This window comes from Microtus oregoni, unplaced genomic scaffold (genome assembly GCF_018167655.1).
Source record: "Microtus oregoni isolate MIOR12 unplaced genomic scaffold, Mior012 000265F_ref0000455, whole genome shotgun sequence".
NCBI lineage: Eukaryota > Metazoa > Chordata > Mammalia > Rodentia > Cricetidae > Microtus > Microtus oregoni.
The window spans coordinates 55,819-80,036 of NW_024544938.1; the positions used below are offsets into that span (position 1 = coordinate 55,819).

The window sequence follows — 24,218 nt, forward strand, 5'->3', positions numbered from 1 at the left end:
CTCAGCAGTTAAGAGAACTTGGCTGCTTTTGCAGAGGACCGAAGTTCCCAGCACCCATACAGTGGCTTACAACCAACTGCCTATAATTTCAGTTCCATGGGATCTGACGCCCCTTTTCTGGCCTCTGTAGGCACCAAGCCATGCATGTGGTACACAGGCATACATGCAGGCAAAATAAGAAAGTTTTTTAATGAACAAAGAAGTTTAGCAGTTCCTGGAATGTTAACCATATGCTTACCATCTATTCGGGCAATCCAAGTCTAGGTTGTAATGCCAAAGAAATGAAAACAGTCTCACAGAAGCTCTTTTAGCAGCTTTATTCATTACTTCCTCCTCAACTGTAAAGAATGTCTTCCAACTTGGGATTGAATAAGCAGTAGTACATCTACACAATGGAGTATGAAATAGCAATCAGAACTATCGATACACCCAGTGATACAGATCTTGAATCTAACTCACAGCAAGTTATTCTCAAAAGTTATACTCTTAAATTCCACTTACAATTCTTTTCAAGGGACAAGGCAGAAAGTCAAAGACACATCAGAGATTGCCATGGGTAGTAGGTTCAGAGGACTAGATTTCACTGTCACAGCAGGAGACGGTGAGGGAGGCTAACAGAATCTGTTACTGTGTTCATCCACTTAGCAGGGCTTATGCAACTGTATTTTACATGAACGTAAAGTTTCACGGTACAAAGCTAAAAGCTTAACGGCATAAAATAAGCCCCTGTGTGACTTACAACATCCACAATAAGGAACGAGAAAAAGATCAGTGCTTGCCAGGATCTGAGGACAGAAACAGGGCTATATTACAAGGTGACATGGTAAGTTTGGGGAGAATGCCACAAAAAATCTGTATACATTTTTTTCTAACATTGCTGTGTTTTGCTTGATTGTTTTCTAAGACAGGGTTCCTTTGTGTTAACAGTTCTGGCTGTCCAGGAACCCAGAGACACCCACCTGCCTCTATCTCCCAAGTGCTGGGATTAAAGACATATACCAACACTGCCCAACTAAAAATTCTGTGTCGTGATAATGGTGGCAGACCACCCCTGGTACTCTGCAGTCCAGGCTGGACTCAGGCTCACAGCCTCAGCATCCTGAGTGCTAGGATACTGATGTGAGTCACTGGCTGGAGTCTGAAATTCTTATTCTGACATGATTATTTTAGTTCCATTTTATTTTGGCTAGGGTCTACATGCTTTTATTTCTAATATATTATTATCTACCAAAACTTCACCGAAATCAGTGAACTAAGTTGAACACGATTTAAAGAGACCTGGAAAGCGTAGTTGTCATAAAATGCTACCTGTTTTTAAAACCAGGGTAGCGAAAATGCATTGAGAAGGGTTGATACCAGAAACCACCACAGGGTGGATGCCTGGACCAGTGCTCCTGTGTGGAGAAGGCAATACAATACAGAACAGAAGGCTAGCATGATTTTAATTACACTCATTTTAAACCTAGTATACCACCACTTAACATTGTAAACACATTCTGTCAGTTCTCTGAGCCCTACCTCTTCCTGACAGGGACGTATTGAAGGTTAAAGGAGCTAACTAATTCTCAGAGTTTGGTAGTCTGGACTCAGCCAGTACCTAACTCTGTCTGGAAAACACAGGTATGATCTACATTCCCTGAACATCCTACAGTCAATGGCTTTCCAACTTACTATGATAGGTATATCTCTTCTGGAATCTTCACCCTCTTCCCTATCCCTAGACAGCTGCAGAGACATAGAAGGCTTACCACTGCGATGAGGGCCCACCTAGTGATTGAGAAAATGTACAGCCAAGAGCCTTCGGAATGCCTAGGCACTGAGATCTTGTGGGGTGATAAAATCACAAAGGATCACCTGTCCAGGGACACCCTGCCACCAGATTTCTCAGCAGTCCATCCTTTAGAACATTCACCTGTCCAAGAGTTCAAACCTTATCAGCCTAACCCACAAACAAGGTGAAACACAGGAATTAGGAGTACTGGGTACATTGCTAGCACTTGGACTCGGCTTATTTGTATTTTTAATACTACGATTTTATTTACTGACTTATTGGTTTCTCAAGACAGTTTCACTGTGTAGTCCTGGATCAGGCTGGCCTAGAACTCAGAGATCCGCCTGCCTCTGCCTCCCAAGTGGTTGGATTAAAGGTGTGCGCCAGCACAGCCCAAACTCTACTATTTGTTTTGGGCTGTAGGTTAAGAAAAGGTTCTGCCAGATAGTCCAGGCTCTCCTTTAACTTAGGCAATCCTCCTAGCTTCAGTCTTCCAAGAGTCAGGTTTATAGGTATGTAGCTACCATGCCAAGACTCTGTTGATATTACGTTGTAAAACACAGTGGGAGCCGGGAGTGGTGGCAAAAGCCTGTAATCCTACTACTTGAGAGGCTGAGTAAGCAGAATGGGATCCATAGCAAGAATCTTTCTCCAATGATAATAACGGATGGTGATAATGATAATAATAATACAGCTTGGTAATAGATGTTTGTCTAATATGCGTGAGGACCTATTAGGTTCAATCCTTGGCACCACAAAAACAAACAAAATGTCATTTCTAAGGACATAAGAACTAAGAGGGTATTAGGGTCTGGCAGCTCCAGATCTTTGAGACTCTTAACTGATGAGAATGGAGGGCACCGTGGCAGAAGACAGATGGTGTGGGGGTGTTCTTCTACTATGTAGGTACATCAGGGAGAATCAAACGCCATCCGTATTCTCCCATCCCATAGGAAACAGTGTTTGCAGCAGGAGGGAAGGTCAGCTCATCAGTCGCCAGCAGTGTCGTTGCCAGCATTGTCGTCGCCAGCAGTATCGTCGCAGTTGCCAGAGAGGTCGAGCATCGACATCATGGAGTCAGACAACTTATTGGCGATTTTCTCTGTAGATGGGGAAATACAGGCAACCTGTGAGTGGCTGGCTTGGCTAACGGAAGGCCTGCCACAGCTAGCTTATCACTAGCTTGGCCCATTCTAACCTTCCAACTGGCTCGGTTACCCACCTAATCATTCAGCAAAAAAAAAGATGCGCCATTACAACTGTCACTCAACCTCACAGGAAAATTCACTCACTGTGAAGTGATCAACCACAGCAGTTTCATCTCAGGGTTTCAGACTCACAGAATTCCAAGTATTTTTGTAAATTCTAAGTACCAAAATAGTAACTTCCTTCTACTGTATGAACTTAGCACTCCTCCATTACCCTAGCCACCCCCAAACAAGCATTCCCAGCAAAGGAGTGCACAGTAGTACTGGCGTTGAGCCTGAGCGCTTAGCACGCCCAGCTCCAGCCTCCAGATACACGTGCTCCTCTCCAGGAAGCCTCTGCTGACTACCCGTCACCAAGCTGGGTTATGCTCCCTCCCTCCAAGTGCTTGCTGTACATGCCGTCAGAGTGATCATTCTACACTGTCAGTGTCTGCTTTTTCTCCTCCCTACTCCCTAACAAGATTTGGAGTTCAAATCCACCCCTGGATTCCCAGGACTCAGAATAGAGAGAGCCACAGTAAGATGGCTATAAAATATGGCCTAGCTAAAAAGAATAGACATCACAGAGTCAATCAACCCTACCTATATTTGTATTTTGTTGGTGTTTTTTGTTTTATTTTGTTTTGTATCGAGACAGGGTTTCTCAATAGCTTTGGAGCCTGTCCTGGATCTTGCTTTGTAGACCAGGCTGGCCTCGAACTCACAGAGATCTGCCTGCCTCTGCCTCCCGAGTGCTGGGATTAAAGACATGTACCACCACCACCTGGCTACATTTGTATTTTGAAACCACAGATACTGAAGTGCGAGTATTCTTACCTTTATTAATTCACTGAAAACTGTTTTATCACTCCTCAATATCCACAGGCACAAGGAGACCACAGCTTTACTAACAATAATGTAGTTAGTATCTTCACATGACCTGCACACATCCTCCTGCGTGCCGAGATTGCTAATATCCAATCTGATACACATGCTATAAAACAGCTGCCATACTGTGTTGCTTAAGAACTACTGACAAGAAATATAGACTGTACCTATTTTGAACTTATTTTTTTTAGCCAGGAATAGTGGTGCTCGCCTTTAATCCTAGCAATTGGGAGGCATAGGCAAGTGGATCTCTGTAGTTCAAGGCTGACTTGCTTTCTAAAGTGAGTTCCAGGTCAGGCAAAGCTACACAATGAGACCCTGTATTGGAAAACCAACCAAAACCTTAACTTTATGTATATGTATGCGTGCGCACCACTTGCAAGCTAAGTGCCTGTAAAGGTCAGAAGAGGCGTTGGATGACCTAAGACTAGAGTCAGACAGTTGTGAGTCATTGTGTGGGCTGGGAAGCAAACCTGTGTCCTCAGCAAAGACAAGAGCTCTTAAGACGGAAAGGGTCATCTTTCCAGCACCTAGAGATGCAGTTCCTTTCAAGTATTCTTATTTCCACCTGACTGGATCTGTAGGACAGAAGCCACAGATATGGAGGACCAACTATACATACCCTAAAAACCTGAATGAGTCAGCTGCACCAAGGACCACCATTTACACAGAGAAGAAATACTTTTGTGTGCCCTGATGTGGAAATATCCCTAAGACACAGAATGAGAAATTATGAAGCAAAACTGTATGCTCTGTGATAAGAACTGGTGTGGAAAAGAAGACAAAGAATACAAGGCTTCTGCATATATCTGTCTTAAGAAGGGCAAGAAATTAGCTGGGTGATGGTGGCACACACCTTTAATTCCAGCACTCCGGAGGCAGAGGCAGGCAGACCTCTGTGAGTTCAAGGCCAGCCCGGTTTACAGAGCGAAACTGTGTCTCAAAAAACAGGTGGCAATTCACTAGCCAGCTGCCTATGGTAGAAAGCTTTGAGAGATTTTACTTTGTATCCTCTGGGGTTTCAAATGCACTTCCTACTGATATAGTACAAATGATAATATGCATTCTACCCAACACACAGAAAACACCCAAGAAATGTGGGACATGATGCACAGGCCAGGTCAGTGGCCTACAAGTGTGGGCCCCAGAAATCTGCTTTAACAAACCCTGCCGATGACATCGATCCAAGCTAGAATTTTGAGAACCACTTGCCAGTCTGTGAGCCTCCTAACCCCATCCCTTCAAGCCTTCCATAGAGGTAGTCACATGTCGCAATGCTTATTCAAAAATACCTGAACCCTGGCCCCTATCAGGCATTTTTGGAGCATAGGAATTTTCAGAGCAAAGTCAGGTACCCTTACCTGAACGCTTCTGTAATTTTTTCTTATTCTTCAAGGCAGATGCCAGAGCCTGGCCTTGCTGAAGTGGGTCTGTCTCCAGGATCCTCTGCAACATTGGGCGGCGGTCCACTGTCCAGATTTCCACTGGATCATCGTTTGGGGGGAAGTATTGGTCCACATTGCGTTTAGGCCACCCCATCTGGTGGCGCCTTGGAATGGTACAATACCCAGTGTGGTCTCCAATCTGGAGAGAAAAAGAATAATGATGGGGTCTTGATCTCCAAACACTCCTGCAGAGAAGCCAACGACAAGCTTGAGTAAGAAGGAATCTAGAGCCAGTTATAGCTCCATCATATCCTAACTGGTGCTTAGTTAGCCGACAAGACTTAGTTTGTTCATGTGTCAGGGGATGAGCACCGGGTAGTTTGCAAGGTTTTACAATAATTTGAAAAAGGAAAGGAAGCAGTAGTAGCTTACACCTATAATCTAGCAGTCAAGAGGGTAAGGCAGGATTGTTGTAACCGTAAGATCAGTCTGGACTACATGGTTGAGTTCTAGATTAGTTTGGGCTACAGAGTAAGAACAGAAAAAAGAAGTTACTCTATTAGTGACAATTCATATTCTAATGATCCTTTGTTGAAATAACCCTTCAAGGCTTTACTCGACTAGTACTTCTTTTCCCAGACAGGATTTCTTTTTGTAACAGCCCTGGCCGTCCTGTAGACTAGGCTGATCTCGAACTCAGAGATCCACCTGCCTATGCTTCCTGAGTGCTAGGATTAAAGGTGTATGCCACCAGAGGTCAGCTATAGCTAGTATTTTTAACACCCACTTCATGCCCCACTATGTGGGACAATCCTGGGAACAAAAAATTAAGTCAGACTTAGGCCCACCTTTAGTAAGAACCCAGGCTAAACCTAACGCAGAGCGTGTTGTCTACCTATGGGGGCATTACAAAGGGAATCTCTGTGGCAGGTACATGTGAGTAGTAAGAGCAAATATTAACAGAGCATTTACTATGTATCATGTACCAATCTAACATACAAATATACACATACCTAAGGAAATAGGTATTGACATAAACATGGTTCAGACAAAATGGCCCACATATGTGATGGTGGCCTGCCACAAACATCTTAGTTTATGTAAGTATATACACTCTAGGCTATTTCCACAATGAAGATCCTATCAAGGTAGGTATGGCAGCAGACTCGTAATCTCAGCACTCAGGAGGTAGAGGCAGGGAGAACAGGAGTTCAAAGCCAATCTCAGTGACATATTGAGTTTGAAGGTAGCTAGGCTCCATAAGACTGTCTCAAATATCCTAAAGCAGTGTACTTCTTAGGACATAGCCTTGCTATGACTGTATTGACTCCTTTTGTACATACTAACTAATTTAATTCCTATAAGAAGATGCACCTGAAGTCACAGGGCTAGCAAGTAAGAAGCGGGGTAAATTAAGAGCCCAACAGCCTGGTTCTATAGTTTGTGACTATAACCACCCACTGTCCTATAGTAGGGAAAAGGGTTTGAACAAAGCTACTAAGGTTAGTGACAAAGATACTATTCGCTACACAGTGTGCAGTACAGTATTTCTGGGGAGTTATGTGACAAGGTGGCCTGCTAAGGGCCCTGGATTGAGCCTGAAACTTGTAGCACAAAAATGGGGGACTACTGTCAGTTTCTAAGAAATATACTATGTTCAGGGGCTTATGGCTCAGTGAAAAATATTATTTGGGAAGGTAGCCTTAAACAGACAAGTTTACAGATTTTTTTCTTTAGGCAACAGGAAACGTCTAGTGCTAAGTGAAGATGGGAAGGGTGTGACTCCTGCCACTGCGCAAGTTCAGACCTTACCTTCTACTATGGATTGACTAAAGGCGAGTTTCCTCCTCAGTCAACCTGAACCACTTTCTTTCTGAATGACTATACTCTTTATTAGCATGGCAACAAGACATTTTTGTTAATAAATCTTTCCAGACATTACATCACCATGAAAAATAAAGCACAGCTCTTGAAGAAATCATGTGACAATCTCTAAACAAATTTGCAAGTGAAATAAGTACAGAATGATAGGAAAAATATCCTCATTTTAATTAAAATAGTTACTTGGGGCTAGATGGGGCTCAGTGGTAAAGGGCTTGCCCAGCATATGTGCCTTTGCCCAGTGAACTCAGCCTTCAAGAAGCAGCTTAAGCCAGGCGGTGGTGGTGCACGCCTTTAATCCCAGCACTCGGGAGGCAGAGGCAGATGGATCTCTGTGAGATAGAGGCCAGGCTGGTGTACAAGAGCTAATTCCAGTATGGGCTCCAAAGCTATGGAGAAACCCTGAAAAAAAAAAGCAGCTTAAAGGTTCCCTGACCAACTAACTACTAGTATAGTTTAGGGCCCTTAGATATATTGTTCTTTTATAATCAGCCATCTCTAATCACTCCTCCTATGTGTCTAAAACAAAAACTCTGAAGAACAGAGATGGGCTGACTGAAAAAAAAAAGATGCCAGGAAGATCTTGTATAGCAAACCATGGAAGCGTTTCAGCAGGGAAAGTGACAGGGTCAGACGAGGCTATTAGGAACCACAGAATAGCCAGGTATGGTGACGCATACCCCGTCATCTCAGCACTGGGCAGTTGGAAGGCAGGAGGATCGGGTGTTCAAAATCAGCCTTGTCTACATGAGATCCTGTCTCAAACAGCAACAAAAGAAACCAAGAAACACATATCCAAGTAAGTTGAGGACTAGAAGCACACTCTAGGATTACAGAGGAATCAGAGATAAGACATTTTGACATCTTAAGAATTCCTTACCATCCATATGGTAAGGAATAGCTATAGGATTTGGTTACCAACAGTGTATGGGATCCTGGATACTACTAGTCAAGAGGAGAGTCATCTGCTAATTGAACAATTGGGTGATTAAGATGACAACACCTGTTCTATGGACTGGAACCAGAAGTGGGAAAGCTGCTTAGACATGTCACTGTCTGGCAAAGAACACACTGGGTCAAGAATTCACAAGTCCAAAGGAAGTGTGTGAGCCACTCAGACCTCACTACCCTAGGAGAGACACAGAAGGAAGTGCCTGCCTCCCAGAAGCCTGTGCAGGAGACAGCTACCGTGAGGATGTGAAGAGGTACCTTGTATTCGGTGGCTCTATTTTCAATAGCATTTGCTATTTTCACCAACGGAGAATGGAGCCACTTGAAGTCCATTTCTTCTGGGTCCGTGTCACCCAACAGCTCATCGGCTTCTCCATTGGCCAAGCCTTTAACACAAACACCACTGTTAGGATCCTGGATCCCCCTTTGCTGCCTGCCAGTCCTCTGATCAGGCCTAAGCAGAAACGACATGAGGGTACCACCAGGGGAATGGAGTGAGTGAAGTTGTTTTTGCTGAGAGGCTACATGACAAAGATTTTATTTTTTTGGATTTTTCGAGACAGGGTTTCTCCATAGCTTTTTGGTTCCTGTCCTGGAACTAGCTCTTGTAGAACAGGCTGGCCTCGAACTCACAGAGATCCACCTGCCTCTGCCTCCTGAGTGCTGGGATTAAAGGAATGCGTCAGCATGACAAAGATTTAAAAGCATGAATCTAATCCATACCTGTAATGCCAGCATTTAGGAGGGTAAAACAAGAGGATCATGAGTTCAAGGCCATCCTGGGCTCTATGTCGTGACCCTGTCTCAAAATAAAAAACAAAATAAAAGTATGAATTTATAGGACCATAGCCTGCTGGGACTTAGCCTTAAAGCTTCGGCTTGCTCATATGAGAAAAGGGAATTCCCAAACTCTTATTCATAGGATTAAGGTGAAATCCAGCAGAAGGCACCGACCATATTCTGGTTCAAATGTGATGAAGAGAGAGAGCCATGAGAATTCCCTTCCTAGAACCAGGCTTCTTGCCTCCTCCCTCCCACTCCTTGCTTAAAACTGGCCTCCACCACAACCCTCAGACATGCCTATTGCATGCCTACCCTCCTATCTACTTCTACCAACTTTATCTCAGCCACTTCACTGACTGTCCTAATTCCTGCTCACACTTCAAGATCCAACGCCAGGACCGACTCCTCCACGCTTTTGACCCTCACCTCTTCCCCACATGCGAATCCAGCCAGGGTCAAGCGTCACCAGTAGAACATGAGTTCGAATCCCTCTCAACTGCCCACTTGACAGAACCAGAAATGAAAGCTCAGCAAGAGGGCTGACTTGCCTGAAGTCACACATGGAATAAACTAGAAAGTAGGCAAGTCTTCTTGTCCTCATTTGTAATCCAGGACTTCAGAGGACCCAGAGGAGGAAATGACTGGCCTCCAGGAAAAACAGAAGTAAGACTTTAGGCCAAACAGAGCGTTCTCAGCTGTTCCTAAGCGTATGACTAGAGGGCCCTGGGCAGAGGAGAGAGTGGAGGAACCACAGGCCAGGGCTACATGCAGTATCAAAGGCAGAAACCTACTGAGCACTTGCCTAGCACAAAGCCCTAGGTCTAATCCTCAACATTGCTTTTTTTAAAGCCCAGGGCAATAGAAGAATAGGGAGAAGGACCATTTGGTCATTTGATTTGGCTGGAATTACAGACCTGTGCAAACATACACAGCCGAGAAAGAGTTTTTGAGCTTTTAATCTAACACTCAAATACACACACACACACACACACTCAAACTCTTGCCGAGCAGTGGTGGCGCACGCCTTTAATCCCAGCACTCGGGGCGGCGGCGGCGAGGGGGGGGGGCACAGAGGCAGGAGGATCTCTGTGAGTTTGAGGACAGCCTGGTCTACAGCGTGAGTTCCAGGAGAGGCTCCAAAGCTACAGAGAAACCCTGTCTAGAAAAAACAAACAAAAAACACCCCCCACACACCCCACACATAAAGGACTTTTTAAAGGGTTATTTCAACCCAAAAGAAAGAAAGTCTCACTTCCAAAGAACCTAAAGGAGTACTAGTTAGTCAGCCAATCTACCAGATGTTCACCACCACCACTACTCTCATTGCCCAAACTAGAATTTTTCTAACTTACAGGACAATGAATAAAATTTAATACCAGGCCCCAAGTAGCCCCAGGAAAGGAGAGATGAAATGTGTGATCTGACATCAGGTCTGGGCTCCCTTAGACAAAACCAGCGGCCCCACCCATTCACACGTACATTCCATGGTGTCGTCATTGGCATGCTCAGTATCTTCGATATCAAAGACCTCAGTCATCTCCTTCACAATCTCAGCACTGAGATGGGCGGGCAGAGTGTGAGTAGGTGGCGGTGGTGTATAGAAGCTGATCTTCCCACTGTATTGGGAGAGAAGGGGAGGTCAGTAGTGACATCACTGAGAACAAATAGCCTACCAGAAGAGGACGTAGGACGAGAACAGAGAAAATGCCTTTCCGAGCAATGTGTTGAACCGCTCAATAACCACTAGGCACAGAGTACTAGTTCTTTGGCTGTCCCCTACCTTGAGACCCAGGAAGTCAGGCTGTCCCATCGGCATCAATGAATGAATGTCACATCCTACTCAACCCCTTCCTCACCTCACCCAGTCAGCCAGGACAGCTTTGGCAGCCTCCTCACGACTGTATATGCCTCCCTTCTTCTTCTTTCCCAAGCGGTGGGCCACTGCGGTCAGAAAGTGCTCAGTAGTCTGGAATCCTGAGACACCGTAATAGCTGGAAATCTAGCAGAATTGGAGGAAGAGTCATGAGAGTGAGTGAAGGACCAGCTGTAGAAGTAGGGGCTAGGCCACCCACTGGGGACCCTGCTCTTTACCTCCTCCAGGTTGCAGCGCTGAAGGATGGTCTCCACTGGGGTCACGGGGTCTGCCAGCTTCTGCACATGGATGCAATTCCGCAGGATGGTGCCCACCTCTGAATTGGGTCCTGGGACAATGCCTGGAGCATCCAGCAGCCTGATGTACTTGTCTAAGAAGACCTCCTGCATGAATCTGGAGAAAAACAAGGCCCAGATGTACCTGGTACTTAGTCACAAATGTTGGGCCTGGAAAGGCTGGAGGGAGGTAAAGGAAGAGAGGGGAAGGGGGATCTTAGGTGAAGTGGAAAGATGTGGACCGGGGGGATCTGAGGTGCTACAGTCCCAGTCCCTTTCACTGGGGGCTTAGCTGCAGGATGTCAGGCAAGGTTATGACTCTGTTGCTTCAGCTGAGCAACAGCGCTTTTTGCAGTTGTTATGAAGGACCCAACAGCCCACACCTGGGATGGGCCGGCCAGGTGAATGAGCGCTATTAGTAGGATTCCTAAACCCAGGGTATGGATCAGAGGATAGTCCACAATTAGGAAAGCGGCAAGGGCTAAAGGCATGTGGGCGTTGATGGATGGGTAATGGCAAGGACTTGTGAAGCACTGGGAAGCTCGCAGATCTTACTTTGTGACGCCAGGAACAGCTCCCACACTGCACGCACGGCTGCGCTTCAGGCTATTGATCAGGCTGCTCTTCCCCACATTGGGAAGGCCTGCAATGTAGGAGCAAAGTACTCAGGGCAGGAAGTACTCAAAATTCAGGCCAGCCTGCTTCAGAAAGGGCCTGGCAGAGGCCGTAACCAGGTCACGGGCAAGCCAGAAGTAGAGCCTGGCCTCTTGTCTTCCCACCCCAGGCCCTGGCCAAGCCTCTACAGGGAACTTCCAGTTCTCCCCTCTTGTTGGCATTCTCGGCATCCAGGGCCCTCTCTCGAGATGTGCAGTGCACCTCCAGCCACAAGCAGCCGGGACAGGCGCGCCATATAAGGCCTCACAGACATGACCCAACAGAAGGTGGTCAAGTGTTGAAACAGACACCTGTTCTGACATGTAACTCCCCTGGGGAGAAGGGGTTACTCTCCAGATGCCTCTCTCTCCACACAGCTGACTTTGCCTGTGGAATCTTTGTATCTGAGCACCCGTGCAGCACTGTTGGGCTGCGGCTGTGAGTCTCTCTCCCCTACATCATCTTACTGTCCTCTAGTGTACTAAAGTTTACCACTATGTACCATTCCCTCACATGTGTGCCTGGGAAGATCCGTGGTCCTGACCTGGGAGGCTACACACGCCTGTGTGTCTCCTGGACTGCTCTTCCCTTTCGTTGGCCCTCTCAGTGAACTGGCCCCACAGCTCTGAGTCTATGCATCTAAAAAGCTCTTTTTCGTTCTGATTCTCTCCACCCCACCATTCCACTCCTGACTACATGGTTACTATGCTCCTTCTCTCTGGAGTCTGTCTATAGAAATGTGCTCATGTGTCTTTCATTATGGTCTTGGCTGGCTTTGTGTGCCTCCCTAACTATGTCTTTAATTCTCTCTCTACAGACATTTCTGCCTCATCACAGGCATGCCTGTTTCTCCCCGATTTCAGGTTGTTTCAGAGGGTTACGGTTATCTGGGCACATGTGGTGTCCCCGAGGCTTTATCTGCTCTGGGGAAATAGAGACAGTGTGAGTGCAGAAGAAGCTGGTCCGCACATGCTGCCTGAGCCTGTCTAAGCCTGCAGATATGGCCCTCCCAGGTGTGCACACGACTCCATGCATAGGGATTTACATGTTCTTAAGATCTGTCTGTGTGCATAGGCCTGTATTGGATGCTCCTCTGTGTGTATATCAAGCTTCTTTTCAAACTGTCTCCATTCCTGCAATGTTCTTTTGCGGTGATGCATATCTACGCAAGTGCCGATCCCAAGCGTCTGTTCTGAAGCACCCTTCTACAGGTCTCTGTACACACTTTAGCTGTTTCCTATCACCCTGAGCCCAGGGTCTCACACAAACTAGGGAGGCCTTCCACCATTGAGCAACACTCTCAGCTGCTTTTACTTTTCTATGAATCAAGGTCTCACTAAGTTACCTAAGGCTGGCCTTGAACTCAAACTTTCCATCTTCCAAAGCAGCTACCACTGCAGGTCTGGGTCACCAGGTCTGCCCACGTACTCATCTTTACTGCCACTTTGGGCATTCTCTGAGCTGCTGTGTCCTTCACTCTCTTTGTGCCTGTCACTTTAATTTGTCTTTTCCAATTACTCATCAGTCTCCCTGGCCTTTTTGTCTTGTTGTCTATTCAGGTGTGTGGTGTTTATACATTTTCTGTCAAATTCTCTTCAATTTCTCAAGTTGAGACACTTCCCCTCCCCGATTTTTCCCTGCCTCTTAATTTCCCCACTCCCCTTTCATCCCCTTCAACAGTACTGCAGTTTCAGAAAGACCCACCATGCTTAAGCCTCAGCCCCGCCTTGTTTCCTTCTGTGGGTCTCGGTGTTCTCCCTCCCATAGCTCCAACAGTCTGGAGTGTTTTTGGCATTGTATTTGCTTTTAACGGTGGTGAACCTGAATATGCCTTCCCAATGCCCACTAGCCAAACTGCAAATTGCAAAACCACTCCTGAACCCCTCCTCTCTTCCCCAAAGAAACACCACAAAATTCCAAACCCTTTCCTTCCTTCCTTGCCCAATGAAGGCGTGTGCCCCAAACTTATTTGTGTGGCCTTACCTACAACCCCGACTCGAATGTGGGTGCGCACTTCCCCCAGGCGGCAATAGTTTCCCAAGACCCTCATGAGGTTTTCAGCTCCAAAGCAGGCTCTGCTTTTTTTCAACAGCGAATCAGAAGCCTGGTCCACTGGAACTTTACACTGAGTCTGAAAAATGAGGTATATTACCAAATGGGCATCCGTTGGGAAAAAGACGCTAAGCCCAAATTTCCAGGCTATAGTGGAATATTCAGAACTACCCTGGGATCACTGACCTCACAGGCTTCTCACAGCAACTACATCCCAGCTCTTTCTTGCTCCAGTTGTTGTGTCTTTTTTGGTTTTGTTTTGTTTTTTGAGACAGGATTGCTCTGTGTAACAGTCCTGGCTGCCTGGAACTAACTCTGTAGACCAGACTGGGCCAGAACTCACAGAGATCCACACACCTCTCCCTTCTAAGTGCCGGGATTAAGTTGTGTCTTTTTCACGGAGAGCTGTGAAGATATCCCAGCTTGAGGCACGCTAGGCTTCATTTCTAGTTCTCTCATTCACAGGATTATGAGGAAAAGCCTATTTCCTTCCTAGGGCCTTGGGGTCATAGATACACAAATGGAAAGCCTTAGCTCTCCACCGGTGCAGAGAGGGTGCCCGGCCCAAAGCTCATCTTCCCTTGACCCCTCACATAGGATAAGGCCATTCCAACCTCCCTACTTTGATTTTTGCTATGGGGGGAGCGTTAAAATTATAAGTAGACATATTATGTTGGCAAGAGTGAAGGGAAAGAGGTCCTCTTCATACATCCATCTACTCAAGGGGGAAGAGGATTACTTGGCACAGCTATTATAAAGGATAATTTATCAGTGTCTAGGAAAATAGCAAAAGCATAGACCTATGCATGACACAGCCACACCACCGCTCAGTACTCAGCCGCACCAACACTTGTCTGCATGTCAAGGAGATGCATGAAAGTAGATTAACATAAACGCCACTTAAATAATAATAAAAAAGAACTGGAAAATAGGGGCTCAGTGCCAGAATGCCTGGCTACATAGGCAAGATGTTCCATGTTCCATTCCCAGCACGGTAAAAAGTAGTGCAAACTGAAAACTTGTCCCCCAGTAACCAATTTACCTCCCCCAAACAATTATTACTCTTACTTTAATATTTTACAAGTATTTCTATGTTGATATCAATAGGAAGTATTGCGCCTTATGTGAGTTTCTTTTTAAAAATTTATATAAGATTTATTTATTACAGCCATGGTGGGGCGCATGCCTTTAATCCCAACACTCAGGATGCAAAGGCAGGTGGACTATCTGCGTTTGAGGTCAGCCTGGTCTACAGAGTGAGTTCTAGGATAGTCAGGGCTACACAGAGAAAAAAAAATAAAACAAAACAAAAAGATTTATTTATTTGTATGTGGATGAGTGCTTTGCCTGCATGCATGCCTATTGTCTGGATAGATCAGAAGAGGGTGTCCAATCCCCTGGAACTGGAGTTACGGATGACTGAGTCACCATGTAGGTGCTGGGTACTGAATCTGGATCCTCTGGAAGCAAGTGCTCTTAACCACTGAGCCATCATCTACCCAGTCTCCTATGCCTTGTTTTAAAGAGGGGAAAATGAATAGTATTTTGAAGAGTTAACAAGCAGCTAATTCTATTTCCCAGATTGCCTATAGACAATATATATTATTGTATCCTCACAGCTGGAAAAAAAACCATTGTATCCTGTGAAGAGAGGTAATATAGGAAGTAGTAAAGTAACATAAACATTAACAAGTCACCCACTAGAGAAAACACCTCAAAGTCGAAAGCCCAATCGAAATCTTACCACCTACAGCCTTGGTCCCAAACCACATGAAAGAGGCTAGATACCCCGACTCCAAGCTTACCAAGTTTCTGAACTGATGCTGGGTGCTGGCCTTGAAAGCCACAGTTGGCAGCTCATTTCGAAGGTAATCCAGCCATTTTTCTATAATCTCCTTGGGAACCAGGTCTGGGAAAGACAGAAACAGATGGGGCTTGTAAGAACATTATTCCTTATACGTCTAGCTAAAAAAGAAAAAGAAAAAAAGATCATTATTCCATGGCTTCCCTCAAGCCACATACCCATGTCTAGGCCTACCTCCTACCAACAGATCTCTCCTCTTGCCCTCACTGTCCCTGCCTAGTCCCCAGGATGGCGCTACAAAGGACAATTTGATCCACAGGGCCAATTGGCCCTACCTGAGAAGGCTTACTTTCTTGAAGAAACTATGTAAAGAAGTAGTTTTTTTTTTTTTTTTTTTTTTTTTTTTGCTTTTTCGAGACAGGGTTTCTCTGTGGCTTTGGAGCCTACCCTGGAACTAGCTCTGTAGACCAGGCTGGTCTCGAACTCACAGAGATCCGCCTGCCTCTGCCTCCCGAGTGCTGGGATTAAAGGCGTGCTCCACCATCGCCCGGCTGTAAAGAAGTAGTTTTGCCCCAGATATCCTCCTTTCATGTTAAGGTGCCCGAATATCTTACTCCCATTCTCTTTCCTAATCATTCTAGGCTTGGCTAAGTGTCAAGAAAAAGCATCACTAAGAATGGCTGGGATTTGTGAAGTGCTGATTATACACCAAGTTCTTCATTAATTCTCGCAATAAACCTGGGAGACCAAGATGGTCATGCCTCTGTTTACTATTAGAGAAATAGAAGTTCTCACAAGTGACATGACCTATCTGATATCAAGAAGAAAATAGCAAAAGTGGGATAAGACTAACACCTCAATGAGTCCCAAGCCATGTGTTCTCTCTTGTCCCAACCTTTGAGTTCCAGTTTGTGGGGACAGATCTCCAAGAATGACCAGACATTGAACAGGCTCAAAATTGCAAGGAAAGGGGACTGAAAGGCAAACAGGCTCAAACTCTACCCCCAACCCTTGCTACATTCTGTATATACCAGACAATACTTCTGGCTTTGGAAATTTGAGCAAGAATTCCTATGAATGACTATTCTGAATGCCTCTAAGTTGCTGGGTCTCAGTGACTAATCTGAGCTAGCCTTAGTTTAAACCCCTTCCCTGCCTTAGCCAACCCATCCAAAACCTACCAATCTTATTCAAGACCAATACCAGCTTCTTGTTGCCCTCTGCCCGAAGGACAGTCTCCTCCATCTGGAAACAGCGGCAGCCCAGGGGATCTCTAGCATCCAGAACTTCCAGAATCACATCAGAGTACTCTACCACCTGCAGGACAGAAGATGCAGATGAAGGCTGAGAACAGATATGTAATGGTCTCCATTTCGGTCAGAAAAAAACAGAGACAAAGGAACGAAAATGCAATGGGGTTCTCAGCAAAGGGCTTTAAGAAACGAATACTTGTTCTGTAGCTCAGTCTATCATCTTAATACTTGTGCTGGTGAGACAAGAGGGCTACACGGAGCTCAGGGCCAGTCTGGGGTACACAGTGAGTTCTGGGTTAGCCTAGGATAAAGAACAATTCCTTATCTAAAAACAAAACAAAGAAAAAAGAAGAAATGAGCCCTCCTACCTTACGAAACTCCTTGTAATAGGCCCTCCGTGTGGCCTCATCATCCAACTGAGGAAACATATTTAGTTGCTGCAAAACTTCCTCCTAAAGAAGAAAAAAATGAGAATAATAGTCTAGGGGAATAAGGGGCAAGTAGATACAAAAAGGAAGGGAACAAAGAAAAGAAGATAAGAAAGGAAGGAAGGAAGATACATGAAAACCAACAAGGCTTTTGAAAACCACAGGAAGCTAAAGGATACTTGTGAGTCCCAGAACACCTAAAAGTAGCACTGAATGGGAGCACTTGCTGTGAAGTCTGTTGATCTCAGTTCAGTTCCTGGAACCATGGTGGAACAATACAACTAACTCCATAAAGACCTCCATACACATGTGTGGCACATGCATCTTCTTTCTCCCTCCCTCCCTCCCTCCCTCCCTCCCTCCCTCCCTCCCTCCCTCCCTCCCTCCCTCCCTCCCTCCCTCTCTCTCTCTCTCACACACACACAGAAACAAACACAAACACAAATTCTCCCTCACATGCAGATTCTTTCTCTATCCACATGCATTCTCTTTCTCTCTCTCTCACACACACACACACACAGATTCTCTCTCATATGCAAATTTTCTCTCTATCTCTCACACACACACATTGTCTCTCATATGAAGATTCTCACACACACATGCAGATTCTCTCACACAAACACACATGCAAATTCTCTCTCTCTCACACACACATGCAGATTCTCTCTCTCACACACATGCAGATTCTCTCACACACACATGCAGATTCTCTCTCTCACACACACATGCAGATTCTCTCACACACACACACATGCAGATTCTCTCACACACATGCAGATTCTCACACACACATGCAGATTCTCTCTCACACACACACATGCAGATTCTCTCTCTCACACATGCAGATTCTCTCACACACACATGCAGATTCTCTCTCTCTCACACACATATGCAGATTCTCTCACACACACATGCAGATTCTCTCACACACACATGCAGATTCTCTCTCTCTCACACACATATGCAGATTCTCTCACACACACATGCGGATTCTCTCTCTCTCACACACATGCAGATACTCTCTCTCACACACACACATGCAGATTCTCTCTCTCTCACACATGCAGATTCTCTCTCTCTCACACGCACACATGCAGATACTCTCTCTCTCACCACACACACATGCAGATTCTCTCTCTCACACACACACGCAGATTCTCTCTCACACACATGCAGATTCTCTCTCTCTCACACACACACATGCAGATTCTCTCTCTCTCACACACACACATGCAGATTCTCTCTCTCACACACAAATGCAGATTCTCTCACACACATGCAGGTTCTCTCTCTCTCTCTCACACATGCAGATTCTCTCTCACACACACATGCAGATTCTCTCTCACACACACATGCAGATTCTCTCTCTCACACATGCAGATTCTCTCTCTCTCACACACACATGCAGATTCTCTCTCTCACACACACACATGCAGATTCTCTCTCACACATGCAGCTTCTCTCTCTCACACACACACATGCAGATACTCTCTCACACACACACACATGCAGATTCTCTCTCTCTCACACACACACATGCAGATTCTCTCTCTCTCACACACACATGCAGATTCTCTCTCACACACACATGCAGATTCTCTCTCTCTCACACACACACATGCAGATTCTCTCACACACACATGCAGATTCTCTCACACACATGCAGATTCTCTCTCTCACACACACACACATGCAGATTCTCTCTCTCTCACACACACACATGCAGATTCTCTCTCTCACACACACATGCAGATTCTCTCTATCACACACATATGCAGGTTCTCTCACACACACATGCAGATTCTCTCTCACACACACATGCAGATTCTCTCTCTCACACACACACATGCAGATTCTCTCTCTCACACATGCAGATTCTCTCTCTCTTACACACACATGCAGGTTCTCTCACACACACATGCAGATTCTCACACACATGCAGATTCTCTCTCTCACACACACATGCAGATTCTCTCTCTCACACACACACACATGCAGATTCTCTCTCTCACACACACATGCAGATTCTCTCTCTCACACACACATGCAGATTCTCTCTCTCACACACACATGCATATTCTCTCTCTCACACACACATGCAGATTCTCTCTCTCTCACACACATGCAGATTCTCTCTCACACACACATGCAGATTCTCTCACACACACATGCAGATTCTCTCTCTCTCACACACACACATGCAGATTCTCTCTCTCACACACAAATGCAGATTCTCTCACACACATGCAGGTTCTCTCTCTCTCTCTCACACATGCAGATTCTCTCTCATACACACATGCAGATTCTCTCTCACACACACATGCAGATTCTCTCTCTCACACATGCAGATTCTCTCTCTCACACACACACATGCAGATTCTCTCTCTCACACACACACATGCAGATTCTCTCTCACACATGCAGCTTCTCTCTCTCACACACACACATGCAGATACTCTCTCTCACACACACACACATGCAGATTCTCTCACACACACACACATGCAGATTCTCTCTCTCTCACACACACATGCAGATTCTCTCTCACACACACATGCAGAATCTCTCTCTCTCACACACACATGCAGATTCTCTCACACACACATGCAGATTCTCTCTCACACACATGCAGATTCTCTCTCTCACACACACACACATGCAGATTCTCTCTCTCACACACACACACATGCAGATTCTCTCTCTCACACACACATGCAGATTCTCTCTATCACACACATATGCAGGTTCTCTCTCTCACACACACATGCAGATTCTCTCTCACACACACATGCAGATTCTCTCTCTCACACACACACATGCAGATTCTCTCTCTCTCTCACACATGCAGATTCTCTCTCTCTTACACACACATGCAGGTTCTCTCACACACACATGCAGATTCTCTCACACACACACATGCAGATTCTCTCTCTCACACACACATGCAGATTCTCTCTCACACACACACATGCAGATTCTCTCTCTCACACACACATGCAGATTCTCTCTCTCACACACATGCAGATTCTCTCTCTCACACACACATGAAGATTCTCTCTCACACACATGCAGATTCTCTCTCTCACACACACACACATGCAGATTCTCTCTCTCACACACACATGCAGATTCTCTCTCTCACACACACATGCAGATTCTCTCTCTCACACACACATGCAAATTCTCTCTCTCACACACACATGCAGATTCTCTCTCTCTCACACACATGCAGATTCTCTCTCACACACACATGCAGATTCTCTCACACACACATGCAGATTCTCTCTCTCACACATGCAGATTCTCTCTCACACACACACACATGCAGATTCTCTCTCTCACACACACACATGCAGATTCTCTCTCTCACACACATGCAGATTCTCTCACACACACATGCAGATTCTCTCTCTCACACACACACATGCAGATTCTCTCTTACACACACATGCAGATTCTCTCTCACACACACACATGCAGATTCTCTCTCACACACACACATGCAGATTCTCTCTCTCTCACACACACACATGCAGATTCTCTCTCTCTCACACATGCAGATTCTCTCTCTCTCACACACACATGCAGATTCTCTCTCTCTCACCACACACACATGCAGATTCTCTCTCTCACACACACACACGCAGATTCTCTCTCTCACACATGCAGATTCTCTCTCTCTCACACACACACATGCAGATTCTCTCTCACACACACACATGCAGATTCTCTCACACACATGCAGGTTCTCTCTCTCTCTCACACATGCAGATTCTCTCTCACACACACATGCAGATTCTCTCTCACACACACACATGCAGATTCTCTCTCTCACACATGCAGATTCTCTCTCTCACACACACACATGCAGATTCTCTCTCTCACACACACACATGCAGATTCTCTCTCACACATGCAGCTTCTCTCTCTCACACACACACATGCAGATACTCTCTCTCACACACACACACATGCAGATTCTCTCTCTCACACACACACACATGCAGATTCTCTCTCTCTCACACACACATGCAGATTCTCTCTCACACACACATGCAGATTCTCTCTCTCTCACACACACACAAGCAGATTCTCTCACACACACATGCAGATTCTCTCTCACACACATGCAGATTCTCTCTCTCACACACACACACATGCAGATTCTCTCTCTCTCACACACACACATGCAGATTCTCTCTCTCACACACACATGCAGATTCTCTCTATCACACACATATGCAGGTTCTCTCTCTCTCACACACATGCAGATTCTCTCTCACACACACATGCAGATTCTCTCTCTCACACACACACACGCAGATTCTCTCTCACACACATGCAGATTCTCTCTCTCTCACACACACACATGCAGATTCTCTCTCTCTCACACACACACATGCAGATTCTCTCTCTCACACACAAATGCAGATTCTCTCACACACATGCAGGTTCTCTCTCTCTCTCTCACACATGCAGATTCTCTCTCACACACACATGCAGATTCTCTCTCACACACACATGCAGATTCTCTCTCTCACACATGCAGATTCTCTCTCTCACACACACACATGCAGATTCTCTCTCTCACACACACACATGCAGATTCTCTCTCACACATGCAGCTTCTCTCTCTCACACACACACATGCAGATACTCTCTCTCACACACACACACACATGCAGATTCTCTCTCTCACACACACACACATGCAGATTCTCTCTCTCTCACGCACACATGCAGATTCTCTCTCACACACACATGCAGATTCTCTCTCTCTCACACACACACATGCAGATTCTCTCACACACACATGCAGATTCTCTCTCACACACATGCAGATTCTCTCTCTCTCACACACACACATGCAGATTCTCTCTCTCTCACACACACACACATGCAGATTCTCTCTCTCACACACACATGCAGATTCTCTCTATCACACACATATGCAGGTTCTCTCTCTCACACACACATGCAGATTCTCTCTCACACACACATGCAGATTCTCTCTCTCACACACACACATGCAGATTCTCTCTCTCACACACGCAGATTCTCTCTCTCTTACACACACATGCAGGTTCTCTCACACACACATGCAGATTCTCTCACACACACACATGCAGATTCTCTCTCTCACACACACATGCAGATTCTCTCTCACACACACACATGCAGATTCTCTCTCTCACACACACATGCAGATTCTCTCTCTCACACACATGCAGATTCTCTCTCTCACACACACATGCAGATTCTCTCTCACACACATGCAGATTCTCTCTCTCACACACACATGCAGATTCTCTCTCTCACACACACACACATGCAGATTCTCTCTCTCACACACATGCAGATTCTCTCTCTCACACATGCAGATTCTCTCTCTCTCACGCACATGCAGATTCTCTCTCTCACACACACATGCAGATTCTCTCTCTCTCACACACATGCAGATTCTCTCTCACACACACATGCAGATTCTCTCACACACACATGCAGATTCTCTCTCTCACACATGCAGATTCTCTCTCTCTCACACACACACATGCAGATTCTCTCTCTCACACACACACATGCAGATTCTCTCTCTCACACACACACATGCAGATTCTCTCTCTCACACATGCAGATTCTCTCACACACACATGCAGATTCTCTCTCTCACACACACACATGCAGATTCTCTCTTACACACACATGCAGATTCTCTCTCACACACACACATGCAGATTCTCTCTCACACACACACATGCAGATTCTCTCTCTCTCACACACACATGCAGATTCTCTCACACACATGCAGATTCTCTCTCTCTCACACACACATGCAGATTCTCTCTCTCTCACCACACACACATGCAGATTCTCTCTCTCTCACACACACACGCAGATTCTCTCTCACACACATGCAGATTCTCTCTCTCTCACACACACACATGCAGATTCTCTCTCACACACACACATGCAGATTCTCTCTCTCACACACAAATGCAGATTCTCTCACACACATGCAGGTTCTCTCTCTCTCTCACACATGCAGATTCTCTCTCACACACACATGCAGATTCTCTCTCACACACACACATGCAGATTCTCTCTCTCACACATGCAGATTCTCTCTCTCACACACACACATGCAGATTCTCTCTCTCACACACACACATGCAGATTCTCTCTCACACATGCAGCTTCTCTCTCTCACACACACACATGCAGATACTCTCTCTCACACACACACACATGCAGATTCTCTCTCACACACACACACATGCAGATTCTCTCTCTCTCACACACACATGCAGATTCTCTCTCACACACACATGCAGATTCTCTCTCTCTCACACACACACATGCAGATTCTCTCACACACACATGCAGATTCTCTCTCACACACATGCAGATTCTCTCTCTCACACACACACACATGCAGATTCTCTCTCTCTCACACACACACATGCAGATTCTCTCTCTCACACACACATGCAGATTCTCTCTCTCACACACACATGCAGGTTCTCTCTCACACACACATGCAGATTCTCTCTCTCACACACACATGCAGATTCTCTCTCTCACACACACACATGCAGATTCTCTCTCTCTCTCACACATGCAGATTCTCTCTCTCTTACACACACATGCAGGTTCTCTCACACACACATGCAGATTCTCTCACACACACACATGCAGATTCTCTCTCTCACACACACGCAGATTCTCTCTCACACACACACATGCAGATTCTCTCTCACACACACATGCAGATTCTCTCTCACACACACATGCAGATTCTCTCTCTCACACACATGCAGATTCTCTCTCTCACACACACATGCAGATTCTCTCTCTCACACACACACACACACATGCAGATTCTCTGTCTCACACACACATGCAGATTCTCTCTCTCACACACACATGCAGATTCTCTCTCTCACACACACATGCAAATTCTCTCTCTCACACACACATGCAGATTCTCTCTCACACACACACATGCAGATTCTCTCACACACACATGCAGATT

At 45.7% G+C, this 24,218-nt stretch overlaps 1 protein-coding gene across 1 annotated transcript in view; it reads right to left on the minus strand.

Annotated features, from left to right (window-relative positions):
• Positions 1-302: 302 nt before the first annotated feature.
• Positions 303-24,218, minus strand: part of LOC121445660 (guanine nucleotide-binding protein-like 3-like protein) — a 37,872-nt gene continuing 13,956 nt past the window's right edge. Inside the window, exons 6-16 of the mRNA XM_041647803.1 lie at positions 17,126-17,209; positions 16,686-16,821; positions 15,506-15,609; positions 13,632-13,779; positions 11,550-11,637; positions 10,938-11,112; positions 10,703-10,845; positions 10,326-10,462; positions 8,322-8,449; positions 5,208-5,430; positions 303-2,873 (exon numbers count right to left, since the gene is read on the minus strand). Coding sequence (XP_041503737.1) covers positions 2,761-2,873; positions 5,208-5,430; positions 8,322-8,449; positions 10,326-10,462; positions 10,703-10,845; positions 10,938-11,112; positions 11,550-11,637; positions 13,632-13,779; positions 15,506-15,609; positions 16,686-16,821; positions 17,126-17,209 — 1,479 coding nt within the window. The 3' untranslated portion in view covers positions 303-2,760. The remainder of the gene's footprint in view (positions 2,874-5,207; positions 5,431-8,321; positions 8,450-10,325; positions 10,463-10,702; positions 10,846-10,937; positions 11,113-11,549; positions 11,638-13,631; positions 13,780-15,505; positions 15,610-16,685; positions 16,822-17,125; positions 17,210-24,218) is intronic.